Source organism: Cydia splendana, chromosome 11 (genome assembly GCF_910591565.1).
Source record: "Cydia splendana chromosome 11, ilCydSple1.2, whole genome shotgun sequence".
Lineage (NCBI taxonomy): Eukaryota > Metazoa > Arthropoda > Insecta > Lepidoptera > Tortricidae > Cydia > Cydia splendana.
Window position 1 is genome coordinate 1,189,159 of NC_085970.1, and position 18,241 is coordinate 1,207,399.

The window sequence follows — 18,241 nt, forward strand, 5'->3', positions numbered from 1 at the left end:
AAATAACAAAGTGAAATCTTCCTTTGGCATTTTCCGGTATAGAAATTATGTTTTTTGGTACGTAACTACATATATGAATAATAAGAACCTAAATATAATGTTCTTACATCGTGTTTACGTTTAACAATAGCAACAAATATGCAAAATTTAAAGGGAAATGTTGTACAAAATGTACCAATGTTTTGCCCGTGGCGCCTACAAGGCGGGGGGAGTCGCATAAGTCGGACAACTAGGGCAATACGGCACTCTCCGACCCCAAGAAAACACGTATTAAGTTGCGAACTAGACGCACAGACTAATCGAGTTACTGTTCTCTCAACTTGTCCATTTAATTTGCGAACCCGAGGAAAGTTCCGAGACGCGACTAATTTCAATTCTCGTCCCATTTTTTCCGCAATCGAAGTAAGAAATTCAGTTATTCAGCGAAAAACTCTCGGCTGGCGGTTTGTTTATATTTCATTTAGGCTCTGAATGTCATTAAAAGTTGGGGAAAAATTAATTAACTGAGGGCAGCTGAGATCTTCATTTGACTAATCTACGCACCCATGTGCTCATAAATATTCGTCGAAACCTCTTCTGAATAATGTGGGTATTTATTCAACTTTATGGAATTAATCTACAATCTTCCCGAAAATAATTAGTAGGTATTAATTTTGTTTCTTGAGGGGCTCATAATGTTGATGATTGCGTATTTATTTTTAGGTATTCTTTTTGGAATATTTGTTTTAATGAGTTCCGAGCCGCCACATTCGAAGTTCCAGATCTTGATTTTAAAGTAGGTACTTTTAGAGTGTTTTCACATTGTTCAATCCGATTTTTCCGTGCAAAAATTTATAAAATGCCGTGTATTATTATACATTTAATTATTGTTTGTTGTTTAAAAGCGTTAATGCAAAAATAAAAGAACTTGTTGTCATAGGAATTTTCTAGCAGCTGTTTTTCTCCAAATGTCATCCGACATGATGGTCGGACAATGTCAAAACAGATCAGCGACAGATTGTGGTAGTGCCACCATAAACTTCAAATTTCTACAAAAATATGACATTACAGTGGCAATGCATAGAGTTAAACCAAGAAAAGTCTGCAGCGTTTTTGATAGCCCACGCAGTGCAAGTATTATTTATACGTCATAATTCCATAGAAGTGTGACGTTTAAAATAACACTCGCACTGCGTGGGCTATCAAAATCGCTGCAGACTTTTCTTGGTCTAACTCTAGTTGGTTTAGACGGACCCTGATTTCGAATGATGTCAAATCCCCCTGGGTTACTTTTCAACGGGGTTTTCATTACTGTACCTTTAAGTTTTCACCCCCGGGAAGAAATTCCGGGATAATAGCGTCACACTACATTTAAATTGGATTTTACTCCTTTGAGTGATAAAGTAATTACGGAAACAGGAAATAGGAATGTTTTTGAGATATTTGGAGGTTTTTTAAATTGTTTAGTGTCAGGTTGTGGTCAAGAATTGTGGAATCAAATCAAATAAGATTTTTTGAAGATACTCAAAATCTAATTGCAATATGATTTTAATACTAATGGGTTACGTAGTATGTGCACATATAAATGCAATTGTAATCTAATATTTTTTCACATCACCTAATCAGAAAATGGATTTTTCTTCCCTGCTAGGAGGGATCAAAGTGGCACTTTTCTGTTCAACGACATTTTATTGCCAGTATAAAATATTAATATAATTAACTATGATCATCGTATGTACAGCCTGGCAAAAAAGAATAGAAATTAAAAAGTGGCAACACTGTAGTGTCAACACTAACGCAACTATCGCACCGCACCGCGACCTTGGTGTGTCGCACCCATAAGTGAGAGCGAGAAAGAGATATCTGTTTCTCGCTGTCACTTATGTGTGCGACGCACCAAGGTCGCGGTGCGGTGCGATAGTGTGTTACCACTTTAAGATTTTTTTATTTTCCTCATAGTTGATGTGAAAAGCAGTATGTGTCACACGGTATCAAAATTATTTCGTCTTGGGCGTTAACATTTGAATCCCTCATTACGCTCAGGATTCCATCCATCGCTTCATTCAGGATTCAATGTACGCCCTTGACGGAAATATATCATTTTGATCCCTTGTAACACAAACTACTATTGTCATTGGTAGATGATAATATACATAAACTTCACTCAAAGCTATAATGTTAGGTAATAAATTAATAATATATGCGATGCATTTGATTTTTGTGGCACTTTGTACAAATGTACACCCGCGCATTTGCATTGCATGGCCAATTTATGAATAAATAATTTTATAACGTGTACATGTACATGCAATTTTGCAGCTCGCTGTAATTATCATGCACTCCATCTCTCTATTATAGTGTCTCCAACTCCAGCTAGGTAAGGTTGGCAATCAGGTCCGCATATTTCTCCCAATCTTTGGCAAGGTTGAATGCAATTCCGGTCCTTTCCCTGACGTTACGTATAGCCAGTAGCCACGGTCTTTCTACGACGAACGTATTTTTTGAGCCTCTTTTCCCTTTACTCTCCTGTTTAAAGTGCCTGAGAAGTCACGACTTACCTACAATTTTTGGTGTTCAAAGTTTTAACTGAAAATCATAATTGGTAATTGGATTGAGATTTCTAGTAACACTATCTCGACCACGGGATGAAGTAGATTTCACTAAGACTGATGTATTCCCAGCTCGCTGCTCACGTCGGATTAAGATGCAAAGCGATTCCCTAGAGACTGGTTATCATTACGTGTGCATAGCTCGAGCTTTGGTTAATATTAACAGAATGTTTCGAAAACTGTATAAACGACTTGTTGAGATTAATTTTGTTGCCATCCACGATTAAGTCTGCATACGTATTTTATAACTTATTTGTGGCATATCAAAAAATGGTTTATTTTAAGCCTCGTCACAGAAACTTAAAAAAAAAATCGAAAAACCCTGACAGTTTATAAGACGTGATGTCTTAACCCCGTTAGGTGATTGAAACATAGCCACATGGTATCTACCTATATTTATATCACAAAATCGAACCGAATAGAGTCGTGTCTTTAAAATAAAACGGCTAATATTTTTTTTTGTATGAATAGAGAATATCTCGGTATATCAAGAAAGCACCTTAAGTCGATCTCCAAAATCTGATTTACCTAAAAATCAGACAATGTCAGTAGCTTGCTCGCGTTCCTCGCATGCGGTGCTTAAGGAAATCTATTTATCCACGTCCGACTTCGGGGACCTAGTCTAGTCTAGACCTAATCCGCCCGTCCCGCGGCTTAAGTGCACTCAAGTAAAGTACTTTAAGATTAGCCTAGTGCAGTTCACCAGGCAGTCATTAAGAGTCATTGAAGACTAGATCGGGGACTAGGGCCTCATAGAAGATAAGAGCTAATTTGGCGCGCGACTTCTTGCGCTATTGATTCCTTTCAATTTTGTTACTAGCACTCGGTCAATGACGAAATGTTTTAGATTTAGATTATAAAGTAGAGTAATTCGCCAGTAACTGGCCACCTGTTAGTAACTGATGGCCACCCTAAACTAAAAATGAATTCTAATCACCTATAAACAGGTTTTTTGTTTCCTTAATGTCTGAAGTCCTATCTTTTTCCAAGTATTCGTTACTATTAGTTACGAGCTATCTTTGGCTAAAATTAATAAAATACTTAAGAGGAAAGGGGACGGCCTGCCGCTTCTCCATACAAACGTAGTCTTCATTTTCCTCTCTGGATATTGAAAATATTTTTGCATAATTTGATGTATATTAACTAGTTATGGTTAACGAGGAGTTACGTTTGACTTTTTAAGATTTTTTGATTATTGTAATAATTTGGAGCGAATAACAGCTTTCATACAAATTTTTAAAAGCCTGTATATAACTCTTATAATAATCAAAAATTCGAAGAAACTCAAACCTATAGCCGTGGTTGATATACAACCAATTGTGTCAAAATATTTTCAATTATGTTAATATTCAGAGAGGAAAATGAGGACTACGTTTGTATGAAAAGGCGAATTCGCGCGGGCCCTCCACTTTCGTCTTAAAGCCAGGGAGCTTAATAAATAATGAAGTATCGTAATCCTTTGCCGGGATTTAATATCTAAAATTCAGTTTCTAAACTTGGATATTGTAAGGGCAATAAGTAAATCCACCGGTAACAAGTTCTAAATAAAGTCCAACGTTGGCTGGAATTTAATAAAATACAAGAGCACAGTAAGCACCAGGGGAGCAGGAGGGGCGGGGCGGTCTCGTTACTGAGATTGTGTTTACAAAAGTGCACGCAACGCAACTGGCCGTGCAGCCCGACAGTTGACAAATCGAAATAGCACTTTAAAATGATTAAAAAACTTGTACTTTTTGCCAAATGGAACCCTAGGCTAGCACCTAGGTCATTAAAAACATCTTAAAGTAATAAAGGGCAAGTAATCGCCTTACACTTTTAAATCTAAATATCGAGCATACTTGTTAAACGAACAAATCACTTAATTTTCTCTTTTCTGTTTGCCTGCTTGCTTATGATACGTTACCCAATAATCTCACAGTCCGCAACGTTAAGCTTGCTAAAAAATGATAAACTACCGTCTAATTTAAGTTATTTTTTTGTTGTAGTTTCCCTCTTTTATTGTATGATTGTATTTTGTAATCTGTGTTGAAGTGCGTGTTGTCACTCGTCTAGTTTTAGTTTAGATGTAGATTAGTTTTAAGTCAGGTACCCACTGAAAATCAGCGTCATGGCTTGCCGTGGCATTATGCTGAGTGGGGATCCTGTTTAGCATCTAAGTAGTTTATGTAACTTGTTCTGTATGTTATTCTATACCCAGATGTTAAATAAATGTATTTCTTCTTTCTTCTTCTTCTTCTAATTCTTAAATTTTGATTGAACGTAGTTCTATGGTGGCTAAAGTTTCAGTAGCTTGACCGTATTTAGAGTAGAGTCTACTTGCCTATTGCTAGGACCTCTCCTCTTCCAATTTGCTATTATCACATCAAAGTTTACTCAAGATAATAGCAACGAGAGTACATTTAGGGTGGTAACTGATTATCTTACTGCACTTTTTTTGATAATCATAATTTTCCTGGCTTTCAGCGAATATTTTCCTAGAACCCCCTGAACAACGTAGTCTCACAGCATTTCAAAGAGTAAAAAATAATCAAAAACTTCTTTGAACTTCTGTTCACGAAGCACCAATCAAGGTTGAAAGTTGCGCGAGGCACACGGAATACATAAATATTTCCAGTTACTCCAACATTCATCCAAAAGTCCGGATGTTTTCAAAGTTTTAGAACCTCTTAATATTAAGTTTGGTGCAACGGATAGAGAGAACGCGACGCCGCACCGGCGCGGCGCAACGGCTAGCTAGGAAAGTTTTCGATTCAATGTAGATCTCCTGGTAATGCTAGTGCCCTAGTTTTATTATTCCAAGCTTACTAAGGTGGTGACACTGGTGCTCGATGCGGTCCCAGTACATGTCATCTTGAAACTTAAGTAATTGTCAATAGAGGTGACAGCAGGGTGACATCTATTGGGCATTAGCATGTCGAGCACTAGTACCACCAACTTACATACTGTGAAAATTATACAAAAACAAGCTCTCACCAGTGATACTGCTTTTTATTGGGTATCCGCAACATAAAGGCCGCTGTGTCAATATTAATATAAAGCACATGTATACGTGTCGGCGAAAACCATTGAAACAAAATTTGGAATAGTAGCTAAATAAAACGCAGTTAATATTTAGGAACATCTATATTATATTGCCTTCCAAATTAAGCAGTCAAAACTCGAGCCAAAGTCACGAACAACAAATTTAATTTATAGTCTTTGCAATAACAACACTTGATGTAAATTGAAACAGCCTCGAAACATATAAGCACGCTTTATTCTCAGTATATTTCCTCGAGGCGGTTTAATATTAGTTTTATTCCTTAATTTAATTTCGTCGGGAAATTCCACAAGTAATATCAACTCGACTTCATCATATGCCCGAAACGTTGTGGAACTTTTTGCATCAGAAAGTCAGTGGAAATCTCGAAAATTATATTAAAAAGTTTTATACGTTGCGGGCGACGTGCCCGGAATTAGAAATGTGTTCTATTCTTGTCGTAGCAATCTTTGGGCGAAAATTGGAGGTCAGAAATACTTAAAAGGCGTTTTGTGTTGCTAGGGCCAGCCTTCATCTTTTTAGCTTTTACATTGATTGTCATTGTGATAACTAAATACATATAAGATCGTATTACATTGCAATAGGTAAGATTTAGAAATGGTCAGTGAATTTAGGTTCTGATTTCATGCGTACGCACTCTCATGTAGCGGGTTAAATTACAATAGCTTAGAAATAAAGGAAAATTGGAAAAACTCACAGTCTCGGGCGATACAATCACCTTAATCTAAGATTAGCTACTAAAGCTAACACTTACGTCTAGGTTAGCTCAATTAAAAGTTCCACCGTCATATTTGAAGTGCAATATTGTATCTCGGAAGTCTGACTCGGATACGACAGAAGTTGTCTCGTTACTAAGACAAGACGGTGAATTCCTAGTGGCTGCGATTAAGAGTGAGTCCACCGCCAGCGGAAGAAGACCTTAAGATCTATGCGAGTATCCTGATCAAGTTTTTAAACTTTAAAAATTTCCATTCATTCATAATACCTAACGGGGTTACTATCGTTACAGCAAAAATGTTCAACATTGTATTTGGTCCTGACTTTTTTTTTTATAACCCGTTATAGTGTCCCACTACTGGGCAAAAGGCTTCTCCCCTTGATCTCCACAACTCCCGTTGTTGTGCTTTTTCCGGCCGGTCTTGACTTATATTTTGTATTTATTTCATTAAATAATCGATTATATAAATGTATCCTGCCAATCATCGCCGTACGGATTATGATGATCATATTTGTTTACGTGACAGCGATATAATGACAGTGTCCGTAAGTTCCATCGCATGGTGTTAAAAATTTACACTTATCAGGTGGATAAAGCCTTGCAGCTAAATCAGTATGGTAGTTCTTGTCTACGTGACAGTGACAGCGTGATAAAACGGTATCCGTCACTTTCAATCGCGCTGTGTTAAAAAGTGACGGATATTGTGTCACGTGGATAAAGCTATGCATAATAGGTTAGTCATCGGCTCCTCCGTGCTTGGTATGCGATAGGAATAGCACTAAAGCTTACATTGCTTAACTTCGGGACATCAGACACTTTCTAAGTAGTGTCTTCTCGCTGAGTACTAAGTTTAGGAACGTGCGTTAGATACTTGAAGTTACATAATGCGCTGCAGTCTGCGTTATACAAGCAGGGTCAAGATTGTCGTAATATTCTGCATAGTGGAAATTTCATGCTCGTTACTTTCCTAGCATTATCAAAATACTTTGCTTCGGCTCCCCGAAAATCACTAACTTTTTTTTAATGCTACTGCCATATGATCTTCCCATAAAGGGTTTTAACCCTTTACGCATATCAATATCACAATTTTCGGTAAAATCTTGGCTTCTATACATTGTCAAGTGTAACATTTACTATCAGTTGATATGAATGTATATTAATGTGGGTTAATTTATTAGTGGAGACTAGTTTTGCATCTATCAGAATGAAGACAAATCCCGTTTTGATACCTAAGTTTAATTTAATTTCCCTTTAATTCAGTCAGGCAATAAGCTGTGTAATGTTCCTTACATGTGTTGTTTTGATACTGATGGATATAAATACGCCAACGCGTGGGTAAAGTGGTATGGTAACCCTATACTGCTCTTAACCCGGTCGCTGTCAAAGCTGACCGCCCCTGACATAGGGTTGCCTGTAAGGGATAGCGTTCATGTGATAACTACAGGGTATTTTCTATTTTACGTAAAACTAATGTAATCAAATGTGCGGATAGGAACGTTTTACAGGATATTTTTTGCTTAGAACAGCTAATGCTCCCTGTATGTGATTTTTCCTTCTTTACGGAACATGAGCGGATTTGCATGGGCCTCTGAGTAGAGTAAATATTTGCGTTACTCTTCTTCTTTTTCTTTGCCTTGTCCAAAAAACAAAAATCAAGTGGCATACCTAACGTGGAGATTACCTTAACTTGACGTATTCTGATTAATTATGTTTTTTAGTTTTCTATAATCATAAATAAAAACTCTACAAGATAAAAATATCTTCAATTTAGAAGAACTTTCGTTATTTCAAATGGGAAGTATAACATGTTCACTATTTAATCCTGTCTACCTAAACGACATCTTCTTACAGTGCTTATTCAGTTAGAATCTTCTGAGCTACAGTAGTTTCGTATTCATTAATTCTTAAGTAATAGTATTTTTCTAGTTTTTATCTTTCCCTTGCGCTCCAGGAAATTCTCAACTAGTTACCATAAAATGCTAATGCCTCGCCAGGCATGTGTTTTATTTAACAAGTTTTATGTAAGAGCAGACATTGTTCGTATTCGTTATGATGAAAAATGTGGCAATCCTCACACCCTTTTAGCTGTTATTGTTACAAATGTGTTAGGTATTTCTGGACTTGTGAGTGTAATATTATCCCGGTACATTTGGTTCGGGTTACGTGATGTTTTTGTTTTGTAATAGTGCTATCATATATTATTGTTTATCTGCTACATGCTTCAGCTAACTGGCTTAAGCGTAGCCTGATGATATGCCTATAGTTTAGAAAAAGTTATGTAGGAGTTATATAGGTACAATCGACCTATTTGATTTCTTTGTAACTCCGTACCATGCCATAGTGACAAATAGGAACACATAACATATTATTGTCACGGTGCCAAGTGTCACAGAAATCAAATTCCTTGACCGTACTGAGTTCTTACTTTATTGTCAAGCAAGATTTTCGTTGTGCATTCAATATGGTAAGTCCAAGTATAGCACCCTGGGGGATCCCAACCTCAAAGGAATAAGTTTGTTTGCATGAATTATCCTTTATCATTGTAGTCTCGTAGCAGATTAACATATTCAATATCTCTCTGGTCTTGGCTGTGTGTTAACGTTTTTGCATGTTTATGTTTTTTTTGTTAGTACTTAGTTTAAATAATCGCATGCTTAACGAAATTCGAAGTAACTGGAAGTAAAAAAATTCTAAATATTTTGAATTTTTTTTTATTAACTGTGCGAAAAGTGGGACGATGTAAACACTTTGTTTTATCAAGTACTATTCAAATTATTGCTTGAAAATTAAGTACATTTACTTAGGGACGAGCCAAGCTACCTCTGCATAAAACATTGCCAACAACAGATTTTGGAAGTGCCACCATAATCGTCTAAACTCTAATTGCTCTGAAAAAATGACGTTTATAGTGCTTTTTCACACTTTGTTTTTAAAGACTGCAGAGCTATGTAGCTTACGGACTCTACAGGAATTAGAATTAAAATTAATTAAGGCAACGTGAATTTAATTATGAAAGAACTTAAAACAATTTCCATACTGAGAAAGTCACCTTGCTTTGTATACAAACTCATTACATCCTCCCAACTCAAACATACACTTCAAATGAATCTTGTTTACGTAGAGAAATAATTAAAATTATTGTGCCTCATTGCAAACTCTGAAACTTATTTTATGGGTAAATTTTCGCAGCATGAGTTATTAATTTCAATGAGGTTTAAATGTGTTTACTCACTACAGAGGGTGCCAGATTGAATAAGTTCTAGGAATGGCATTAAAACCTTAATTAACTTGATTTGATAATTAATCGCAGTGCATTTAATTAGTAACTGGGCACTTATTGGGATTGGTGGACGCAAAACGCACTAAGTAATGTTAAATGCAGTTATTTTATTAAGTATGAATTGTCCGATTCGCTGTTATTTATTTGGTATATTATTATGTTTAAGTCCATTGACTATTTAACATTGACACCAAAGCCCCTTCGTCTAGATAGTTAGACGTTCAAAGAGTCCTTAGAGTTCTAAGACTGGCCAAAAATATGGTAGTTGCTTTTTTTCCAACACGAGCACATTATATTTTTTTTTAACATATATCAATGAAAGAATGTTTACGTCCTTATTAATCTTATTATAATGTAACCAGGTGCTGTACGACGGCAAATTGTCTTCGGCGATAGTGTTTATGTACAACCCCGTGGCAACCGACGGGCAACTTTGTCTGCAGTCCGCTCCTAAAGGCAACGTGTCGTATTTCGTTCACACGCCGCACGCTTTGATGCTGCAGGTAATGCTCGTGTTTTATGATGCCCTGGTAGATATGGGAAAGTTACTTTATACTGGGGAGTAAAGATGGCCGTATAATGCGGATGAGACATTATGAAAGTATAAAATATAGACGTACGTAGAGTTATATTATGCTCTACGCAATGTGTTGTTTTCAGCTAAAAAGTTTTTATTGATTTGAATATTTTACAATTTTCAACCAATATTAAATTACTACCTAACGGGAGTCGGAAAACTTTTGAAAAGCAGAGTCCATCGGAGACGAAATAAGTAGCAATTCTAGCAATTTCAAAAATCCGCTTAAGTTTTTTTTGGTGGCATTAAGAGTAGCGGATCAGACTACGCGTCAACAGTATCTGACAGCTTAACAAAAAGTTATATGTCCATATATGTAGAATAATTAGATTAACAGATACTCTTAAACGCGAACTGTAGAGGTTTCTAGTTGGAAAAGTATTCCAGAGTCGCGGATACTTTTGTGTGTTTTTTCATCCGCTAACTATTGATGCTGACTGTACCTCCAGTATGCGACTTGAGATCCACCGTTTAATAATAGTACATTATTGTCGAGGCTCGGAAGTAGCTACTTGCAGGCTGAGGATTCGTTTTAAACGGACGACCTTGGGAGTCCGTTTAACTGAATCCGAAGCCAGCAAGTAGCCTTCCAGCCGAGTCATATATAGTGCTTTTCTCAAAAATGGTGCAAGAAATATAAATATCATAGAAATATTCTACAAAAGCAACTTTCTTAAGTATATATTTTCACAGAAAAAAGTAGAAACAATTGAAAAAATTAGCTTTGCCGCCTTTTTATTTTTTTAATAAAAAAATAGAAGTGTATTTTTCTGCCGAAAATACGCCAACCTATTTGAGACAGCTAAATAGTCGCGGTACTAATCATCTGTTTGGGTGTTTAATGGGCCTGTGCCTTCATTTGATATGACCATTTCAACTTTTAAAAAGTTTGGAACTCGACAAATAATGGAATTTGTATGCAACATTGCAGTCCCAAAATCGAGACTGCAATGTTTTTAACTTTTTAATTTTTGACTGACCATAAACTACGCGCTTCGCAACCTATTTTTTAAACGGCAAAGTCGACTTTGCCGTCCATTTTTGAGAAAACACATGTTTGTTCCTCCAGGAAGTAAAAGCAGTAGTGACACACTCGATACACAGCGCGCTCAACTCCATAGGCGGGGTCCAGGTTCTATTCCCGCTCTTCGCGCAACTGGACTTGCCGCATGATGCTCCGGCCACGGACCCGAAGCGCGACCCCATGCTATGGTATGTTGTCCTGTACTTGTGATATTTTAGCATAGTTTAAATTAGTTCTTTTCAGTGTTATTGGGTCAGTTGGAATCGTTTACGTCACTTTCGATTTAAATGACATGGCCGACGATCGTTATTAAAAAAGCTAGCTAGCTTGTCTGGGGGGAATAAATAAACACTATGTTTCCAAAATGGAAATCTACCAATAATAAATACCATTGATTTTGAAGATTTTCAAGACCACGATCCACAGGTATTTAGTTAAGTAGCTCTCACCTTCCGCATACAATTTTTTTTTATCCTAAACGTGTTTTCATTGCGTAAGCGTGAAAAAAACTAACACGTGACATCTAGGAATTCAATAAAAAGTCGCTTTCTTCATCGGTTCAAGAAAAACTGGAAAAAACCCTGAAGAAAGGACACCAAAATTCTCTTTAACATAGGTTAATCCTCACACATGAAACGCCTTTATACGTATTCACTAACTTATTCGCTTTAGCGTAACTTATCTAAACTAAGCATGTGGAAATTGTGCGCACGGTCCGGAGTTCGGATTCGGTTTGTGCTCAGTTTCGGTATAACGATTTAGTGCGAGTTGTTTTAGTTCTGAACTAAACTTGGGTCGGTTTCCAACTAAATCACCACTGGTCGTAGACTACCTCTGGTAGACCTCGCATTATTAAATTAGCATAGTATAGTCTCGCGGTATTCGCACAGTTTTGTTTTCGCAGAAGATTTCTAGAGGATGCTTTGGACAGCATTTCACTATGCATATTAGTCTGTTCTAGGAAACATTATGGAGTAATCAATTCTTTCTTGCATAAAAAAAAATATGGTAGTAATTTATATTTAAATATACCGACTTTAGTAAATACGTAGATTTTAAGATTAATCTGTAGGCTAAAATGGTTATTAACCTAATAATCATTTTAACTACAATATAAATATTTCGTGTACGTCGATAACAACAAAGACTTATGAAATTTCCTATACTCACAATAAAATTTGAAACCAACCCTTAATAATCTTCTTTATCAGTCACCTCGAACTCAACACGAACAAATGCTCATTGTAATGGGGGTCGGTGATCTGGGCACCTAAATCACCGGCACATTGTCTGGCTTAGTGCGAATTCGCCGCGGTCCGATTGCCGAGGGTTCATTAATATTCCAAGTAGCTCCTGCCACATTACCCGGCTAAATGCACTTTCACTGTCTCTAGTGAGGTGAAGTTGCCAACTCTGGGGAATATTTAGGACTTTTTCCTGGGAATATTCGGAAACATTCTCAGGGAATATTTAGGATTAAATAAACGCAGGAAACAGCGTGTTTTCCAAATATTCCCTACTTTCGCCTATGAACTACTTAGTTACCTTTTGAAACTGAGGGAACATCTGAAGACGTCTAAACCAAATGGCTATCCCTAATTGTCTAGGTCGACTTCACTTAATTAACTAGATAGAATATCTGCAAAAACGCATCTGCTTCATTTTACAACGGAAACATTTGAAATGCGTTGCATTAAACTGGGGAAAATCTAAATTTCCCATTATTATTTATGAGTAGGGATTCCCTAGTTTTTTTCTGGGTTATGCTATATTAATTAAAACATACAGGGTCATTGTAGAAAAACGTATTTTCTTTGTCGTAATACAAATCCTTTTTAATATGTAGGGAATAGTCATAATTATCCCAATATTCCCAACATTTGCCCTTTCACTAGGCACTCAACTGAAACTGAGGGACCGTCTCAAGACGTATAAACTCCTGGCTATCCCTAATTGCCTGGTGTCGACTTCGCTTAACCGACTTGATTTATGGGGGGTTATTGCGAGGGAACGCATTTACATGGGGGTTTTAGTTGATATTCAATTTCTGTTAAGAGCGCTATTACATTTCGGCGTTGAGCGAGTTTAGGTATTTTACGCGCTGCGGCAGGCCGTGCGAGCTCAGTATGCCGATCCCTTCTACCACACTCGCACTACAATGATGGATGAAACATTCTTGATCCTTCGCGAAGCATATTGAAATCAACCATAACAACACTAACTGTACTTAACTTTTAAAGTTCTAAAACTGTTATTTGGTAAGTACGAAAATACTAAATGCAGTTCAAATGTACATTGGGGCTGTTCATAAATTACGTCATCTATTTTTGACGATTTTTGACCCCCCCCACCCCTCAAATCATCCAAAAATCAAGCTTCGGATGAATCTGTTTCCTCCTACGTCATGTTACCATCATCCGATGTCCAGACCCCCCCCCCCACTCCTCCCATTTGAAACGACGTAATTTATGAATAGCCCCATACTCGTACTTATGAAGGTATATTACTCGAAAGAAATTATAGGTACCTACTCGCTTATTTACATGTTTCGTCATTGCATTTGGTACCTACGAGTATAGGTTGTAAAGTTTGTATCAACGAGGGTTTAAAAACGAACTGGTACTGAGGATCTGATGATGATTAAGGTGGTCACGGATACCAATCAACCATGTAGTAACATGATTAGGCTCGTTTGATTCGTCTCAACAAGATCTTTGACACTGAAGATACACAGGGTCTGATGATGGAGCTGGAAGGTGGCCACGGGTACCAGTCTATCATGTAACTAAACAACTTCGTGTTTGGGCTCGTTTGATTCGTCTCAACAAGATCTTTGACACAAGACAGTACTCAGGGTCTGATGATGGAGCTGGAAGGTACCATTACCAATCAACCATGCAACTAAACCACATCGTGTTTAGGATCGTTTGATTCGTCTCAACAAGATCTTTGACACTAGGTGATACTCAGAGTCTGAGGATGGAGCTGGAAGGTGGTCACCGGTACCAATCAACCATGCAACTAAACCACTTCGTGTTTAGGCTCGTTTTATTCGTTTCAACAAGATCTTTGACACAAGATAGTACTCAGGGTCTGATGTTGGAGCCGGAAGGTGGTCACCGGTACCAATCAACCATGCAACTAAACCACTTCGTGTTTAGGCACGTTTTATTCATCTCAACAAGATCTTTGACACAAGGTAGTACTCAGGGTCTGATGATGGAGCGCGAAGGTGGCGACGGGTACCTGTCTATCAGCTCCATCATCAGACCCTGAGTAGTATCTTGTGTCAAACATCTTATTGCGACGAATCAAACGAGCCCAAACACGAAGTGGTTCAGTTACATGGTAGACTGGTACCCGTGGCCACAGTCCAGCTCCATCATCAGACCCTGAGTACTAACTTGTGTCAAAGATCTTGTTGCGACGAATCGAACGAAGCCAAACACGAAGTGGTGTAGTTGCATGGTTGATTGGTACCGGTGACCACCTTCCGGATCCATCATCATACCCTCAGTACTACCTTGTGTCAAAGATCTTGTTGCGACAAATCAAACGAGCCCAAACACGAAGTGGTTCAGTTACATGGTAGACTGGTACCCGTGGCCACAGTCCAGCTCCATCATCAGACCCTGAGTACTAACTTGTGTCAAAGATCTTGTTGCGACGAATCGAACGAAGCCAAACACGAAGTGGTTTAGTTGCATGGTTGATTGGTACCGGTCACCACCTTCCGGATCCATCATCAGACCCTCAGTACTACCTTGTGTCAAAGATCTTGTTGCGACAAATCAAACGAGCCCAAACACGAAGTGGTTCAGTTACATGGTAGACTGGTACCCGTGGCCACCTTCCAGCTCCATCATCAGATCCTGAGTACTATCTTGTGTCCAAGGTCTTGTTGAGACGAATCAAACGAGCCTAAACACGAAGTGGTTTAGTTGCATGGTTGATTGGTACCGGTGACCACCTTCCGGCTCCAACATCAGACCCTGAGTACTATCTTGTGTCAAAGATCTTATAGAAACGAATAAAACGAGCCTAAACACGAAGTGGTTTAGTGGCATGGTTGATTGGTACCGATGACCACCTGCCGGCTCCATCATCAGACCCTGAGTACTATCTTGTGTCAAAGATCTTGTTGAGACGAATCAAACGAGCCTAAACACGAAGTGGTTTAGTTGCATGGTTGATTGGTACCGGTGACCACCTTCCGGCTCCATCATCAGACCCTGCGTATTATCTTGTGCCAAAGATCTTGTTGAGACGAATCAAACGAGCCCAAACACGAAGTGGTTTAGTTGCATGGTTGATTGGTACCGGTGACCACCTTCCGGCTCCATCATCAGACCCTGAGTACTATCTTAAGTCAAAGATCTTGTTGAGACGAATAAAACGAGCCTAAACACGAAGTGGTTTAGTTGTATTGTTGATTGGTACTGGTGACCACCTTCCGGCTCCATCATCAGACCCTGAGTACTATCTTGTGTCAAAGATCTTGTTGAGACGAATCAAACGAGCCTAAACACGAAGTGGTTTAGTTGCATGGTTGATTGGTACCGGTGACCACCTTCCGGCTCCATCATCAGACCCTGAGTACTATCTTAAGTCAAAGATCTTGTTGAGCCGAATCAAACGAGCCCAAACACGGAGTGGTTTAGTTGCATGGTTGATTGGTACCGGTGATCACCTTCCGGCTCCATCATCAGACCCTGAGTACTATCTTGAGTCAAATAAATATATATAGAATGTCAGGTCGTTTCAAATATTTTTAATCCTGTCCGGTAGTTTATTAAACTGTACCATTATAAATTATAATACTATAAAAACAGTGCTAGGATCAAAGTCTCTCGTTGCGGTTTACACGCACACAGTATAGCGTTTTACACGGCGCCCGCCGCACACAATGATAAAAAACCTCGTCGTCGCCGTTGAAAATGTGCGGAGCCGACCGACACACGTCCTGCCTCTACAAGCTCTGCCGCGGCACTGAGCTGGCGCAGCGCGCGTCATCGGTAATATAGAGTAGTTTTCAAAAAATTGCCAAAAAATTATAGTAGAATTTCATAAACACTAATGTATACCAACAGTATAAGCAAAAGTTGCAGATTGCTTGAGTATGAAAATGACTTCGATATTAAGTAGATTTTCGTAGGAATTGACACTTGTTTCGGAGAGAAAATCGAGTTCGTTTTACTTTGATTTTCTCTTTCTCAAAGGTATGTAGGAAAAATATAGTTTGATATGCCTAAAGTACAGGGTATTAGTAATACAAAATAGCCAGGTTTAGCAGAGTAAAATTCTCAACATTTCCAAATAAGAGCTCGCCATTCAGTGCTTCACGGGGTTTTTCGGAAACGACCATCAGAAAAAAAATCATTACTAATTTAATAAGTCCTTTTTCTAATATTCACAACGATATTTATAAAGATAAGAAGACGCTTTTACTGGAACAAGTACTCATTGTTTCTAATAATGAGCGCAAAGTCCTGAATTTCGTCGACTAGTATCATCAATTTTGCATTATTTCGACTTTTCTTGTAAGAGCGCTCTTAATATTGCAGTTAATTGTTTCTGGGATAATGGGTGTAATAATTAGTAATTGAAAGGGCTTACTGTATTAAATTATACAAATATACATATTAAGTCTGAGTTCAGAGAATCCAATTATGTTTATGACATACCGCTTAGTTTTTTAACAGAATTTTAAAAGGAGGAGGTTCTCAGTTCGGTTCTAAGGTTTTTAAACGTGTTACCTCAGAACTCCGTTTGTCAAATGATTTGGAAAAAAAAATTTTTGGTTTATAGTCTACATATAGGTACCTACTTTCAGTTTAGTTCCATTTTTGCAAGCGCCTTTGGCTGCGGTGGCTGCTTAACATAGACGAGCGGCCAAAAAAAAGGACGTTCGTAAATAGAGAATCACCTTATTTATCCATCAAAAACTAAACTTCCTAATCATGTTTTCCAAACATCGACGTTGCCTCGAATCCTTTTCGAGGGAATCAAACGGCGCTCGCAAGTCTGACATCACAGATACCGCGCATAACTCTAATCCCGTATTGCCTTTGAAGAGTTTATTCAGGGATTCAGCCGACCGTGAACGGGTTGCCATACGAAGTTGTGTATCATTTTGTGACAACACTTTAGTATTTCCCCTTCGCGTCTTTTGCGTTAATGATAATACATTTTTGATAATAGTTAGGTACACAATTAAGACGTTTTGTTCCACAGCTCAAAACTGCTCGGCTTCGTCTGCTCCCTCGTGGAATCCTGCGCCACCGTACAGCAGCACATGCTGCAATGCCGTGGGTTCCTGGTCATCTCTCACATGCTGCAGCGCTGCAGTCGAGACCATCTGACGCCCGAGACGCTGGCCTCGTTTCTGCATCTGACGAAGCATCTTGTTACTTGCTGCTCTCCTAATTCCGATCTGCTTTTGAAACAGGTATGTCAGGTTTGTACTTTGAGGTGTGTACAGGCCAAATCAAACTTACATTTTGACAAAATTATGTCATTTTGTTATCGTTCGTCCGTGCATCTCGCTTGCGCTAATCTCGATGGAATGCGAGCGAAATGCACGCGCGGATAATAATTGTTTAGATATCAAAATGTACGTTAGAATTGTCCGCCAGATGACGATACTGGATCAAAGCACCGCAAATGCACCTAATTTTGTATGACTCGCTAAGGCCGCGGCCGGCCAACCAAGGTCGTTCATACATTTGCTCGAGCGCAATGTATGAATGCCCTTGATTTGCCGTTCGTCGCGGCGCACGCCGCTTGCGTCCAGTCCGCGGCCTTACATACAACTTATTAATTATTATTAAGTAAGGAAAGGAAAGCCATACATGGAATCAGCACTCTAAGCTTACATATTCCTCTATGATATGGGTTTATGTAGGTACAGCGGCGTTCAAAAGTGCATGGATAGATGTCGACGATTACGGTTGAAACATCTCCAATATCTCCATGCACGCCAGTGTACATACATTAGCAGCATATGGGTTGTAC

The 18,241-nt window shown here is 38.4% G+C and overlaps 1 protein-coding gene across 1 annotated transcript in view; it reads left to right on the top strand.

Annotated features, from left to right (window-relative positions):
- LOC134795192 (neurobeachin-like) overlaps positions 1–18,241 on the top strand; it is an 868,575-nt gene that overhangs the window by 599,380 nt on the left and 250,954 nt on the right. Inside the window, exons 11-13 of the mRNA XM_063767022.1 lie at positions 9,989–10,129; positions 11,273–11,415; positions 17,462–17,675. Of these exons, the coding sequence (XP_063623092.1) occupies positions 9,989–10,129; positions 11,273–11,415; positions 17,462–17,675 (498 nt within the window). The remainder of the gene's footprint in view (positions 1–9,988; positions 10,130–11,272; positions 11,416–17,461; positions 17,676–18,241) is intronic.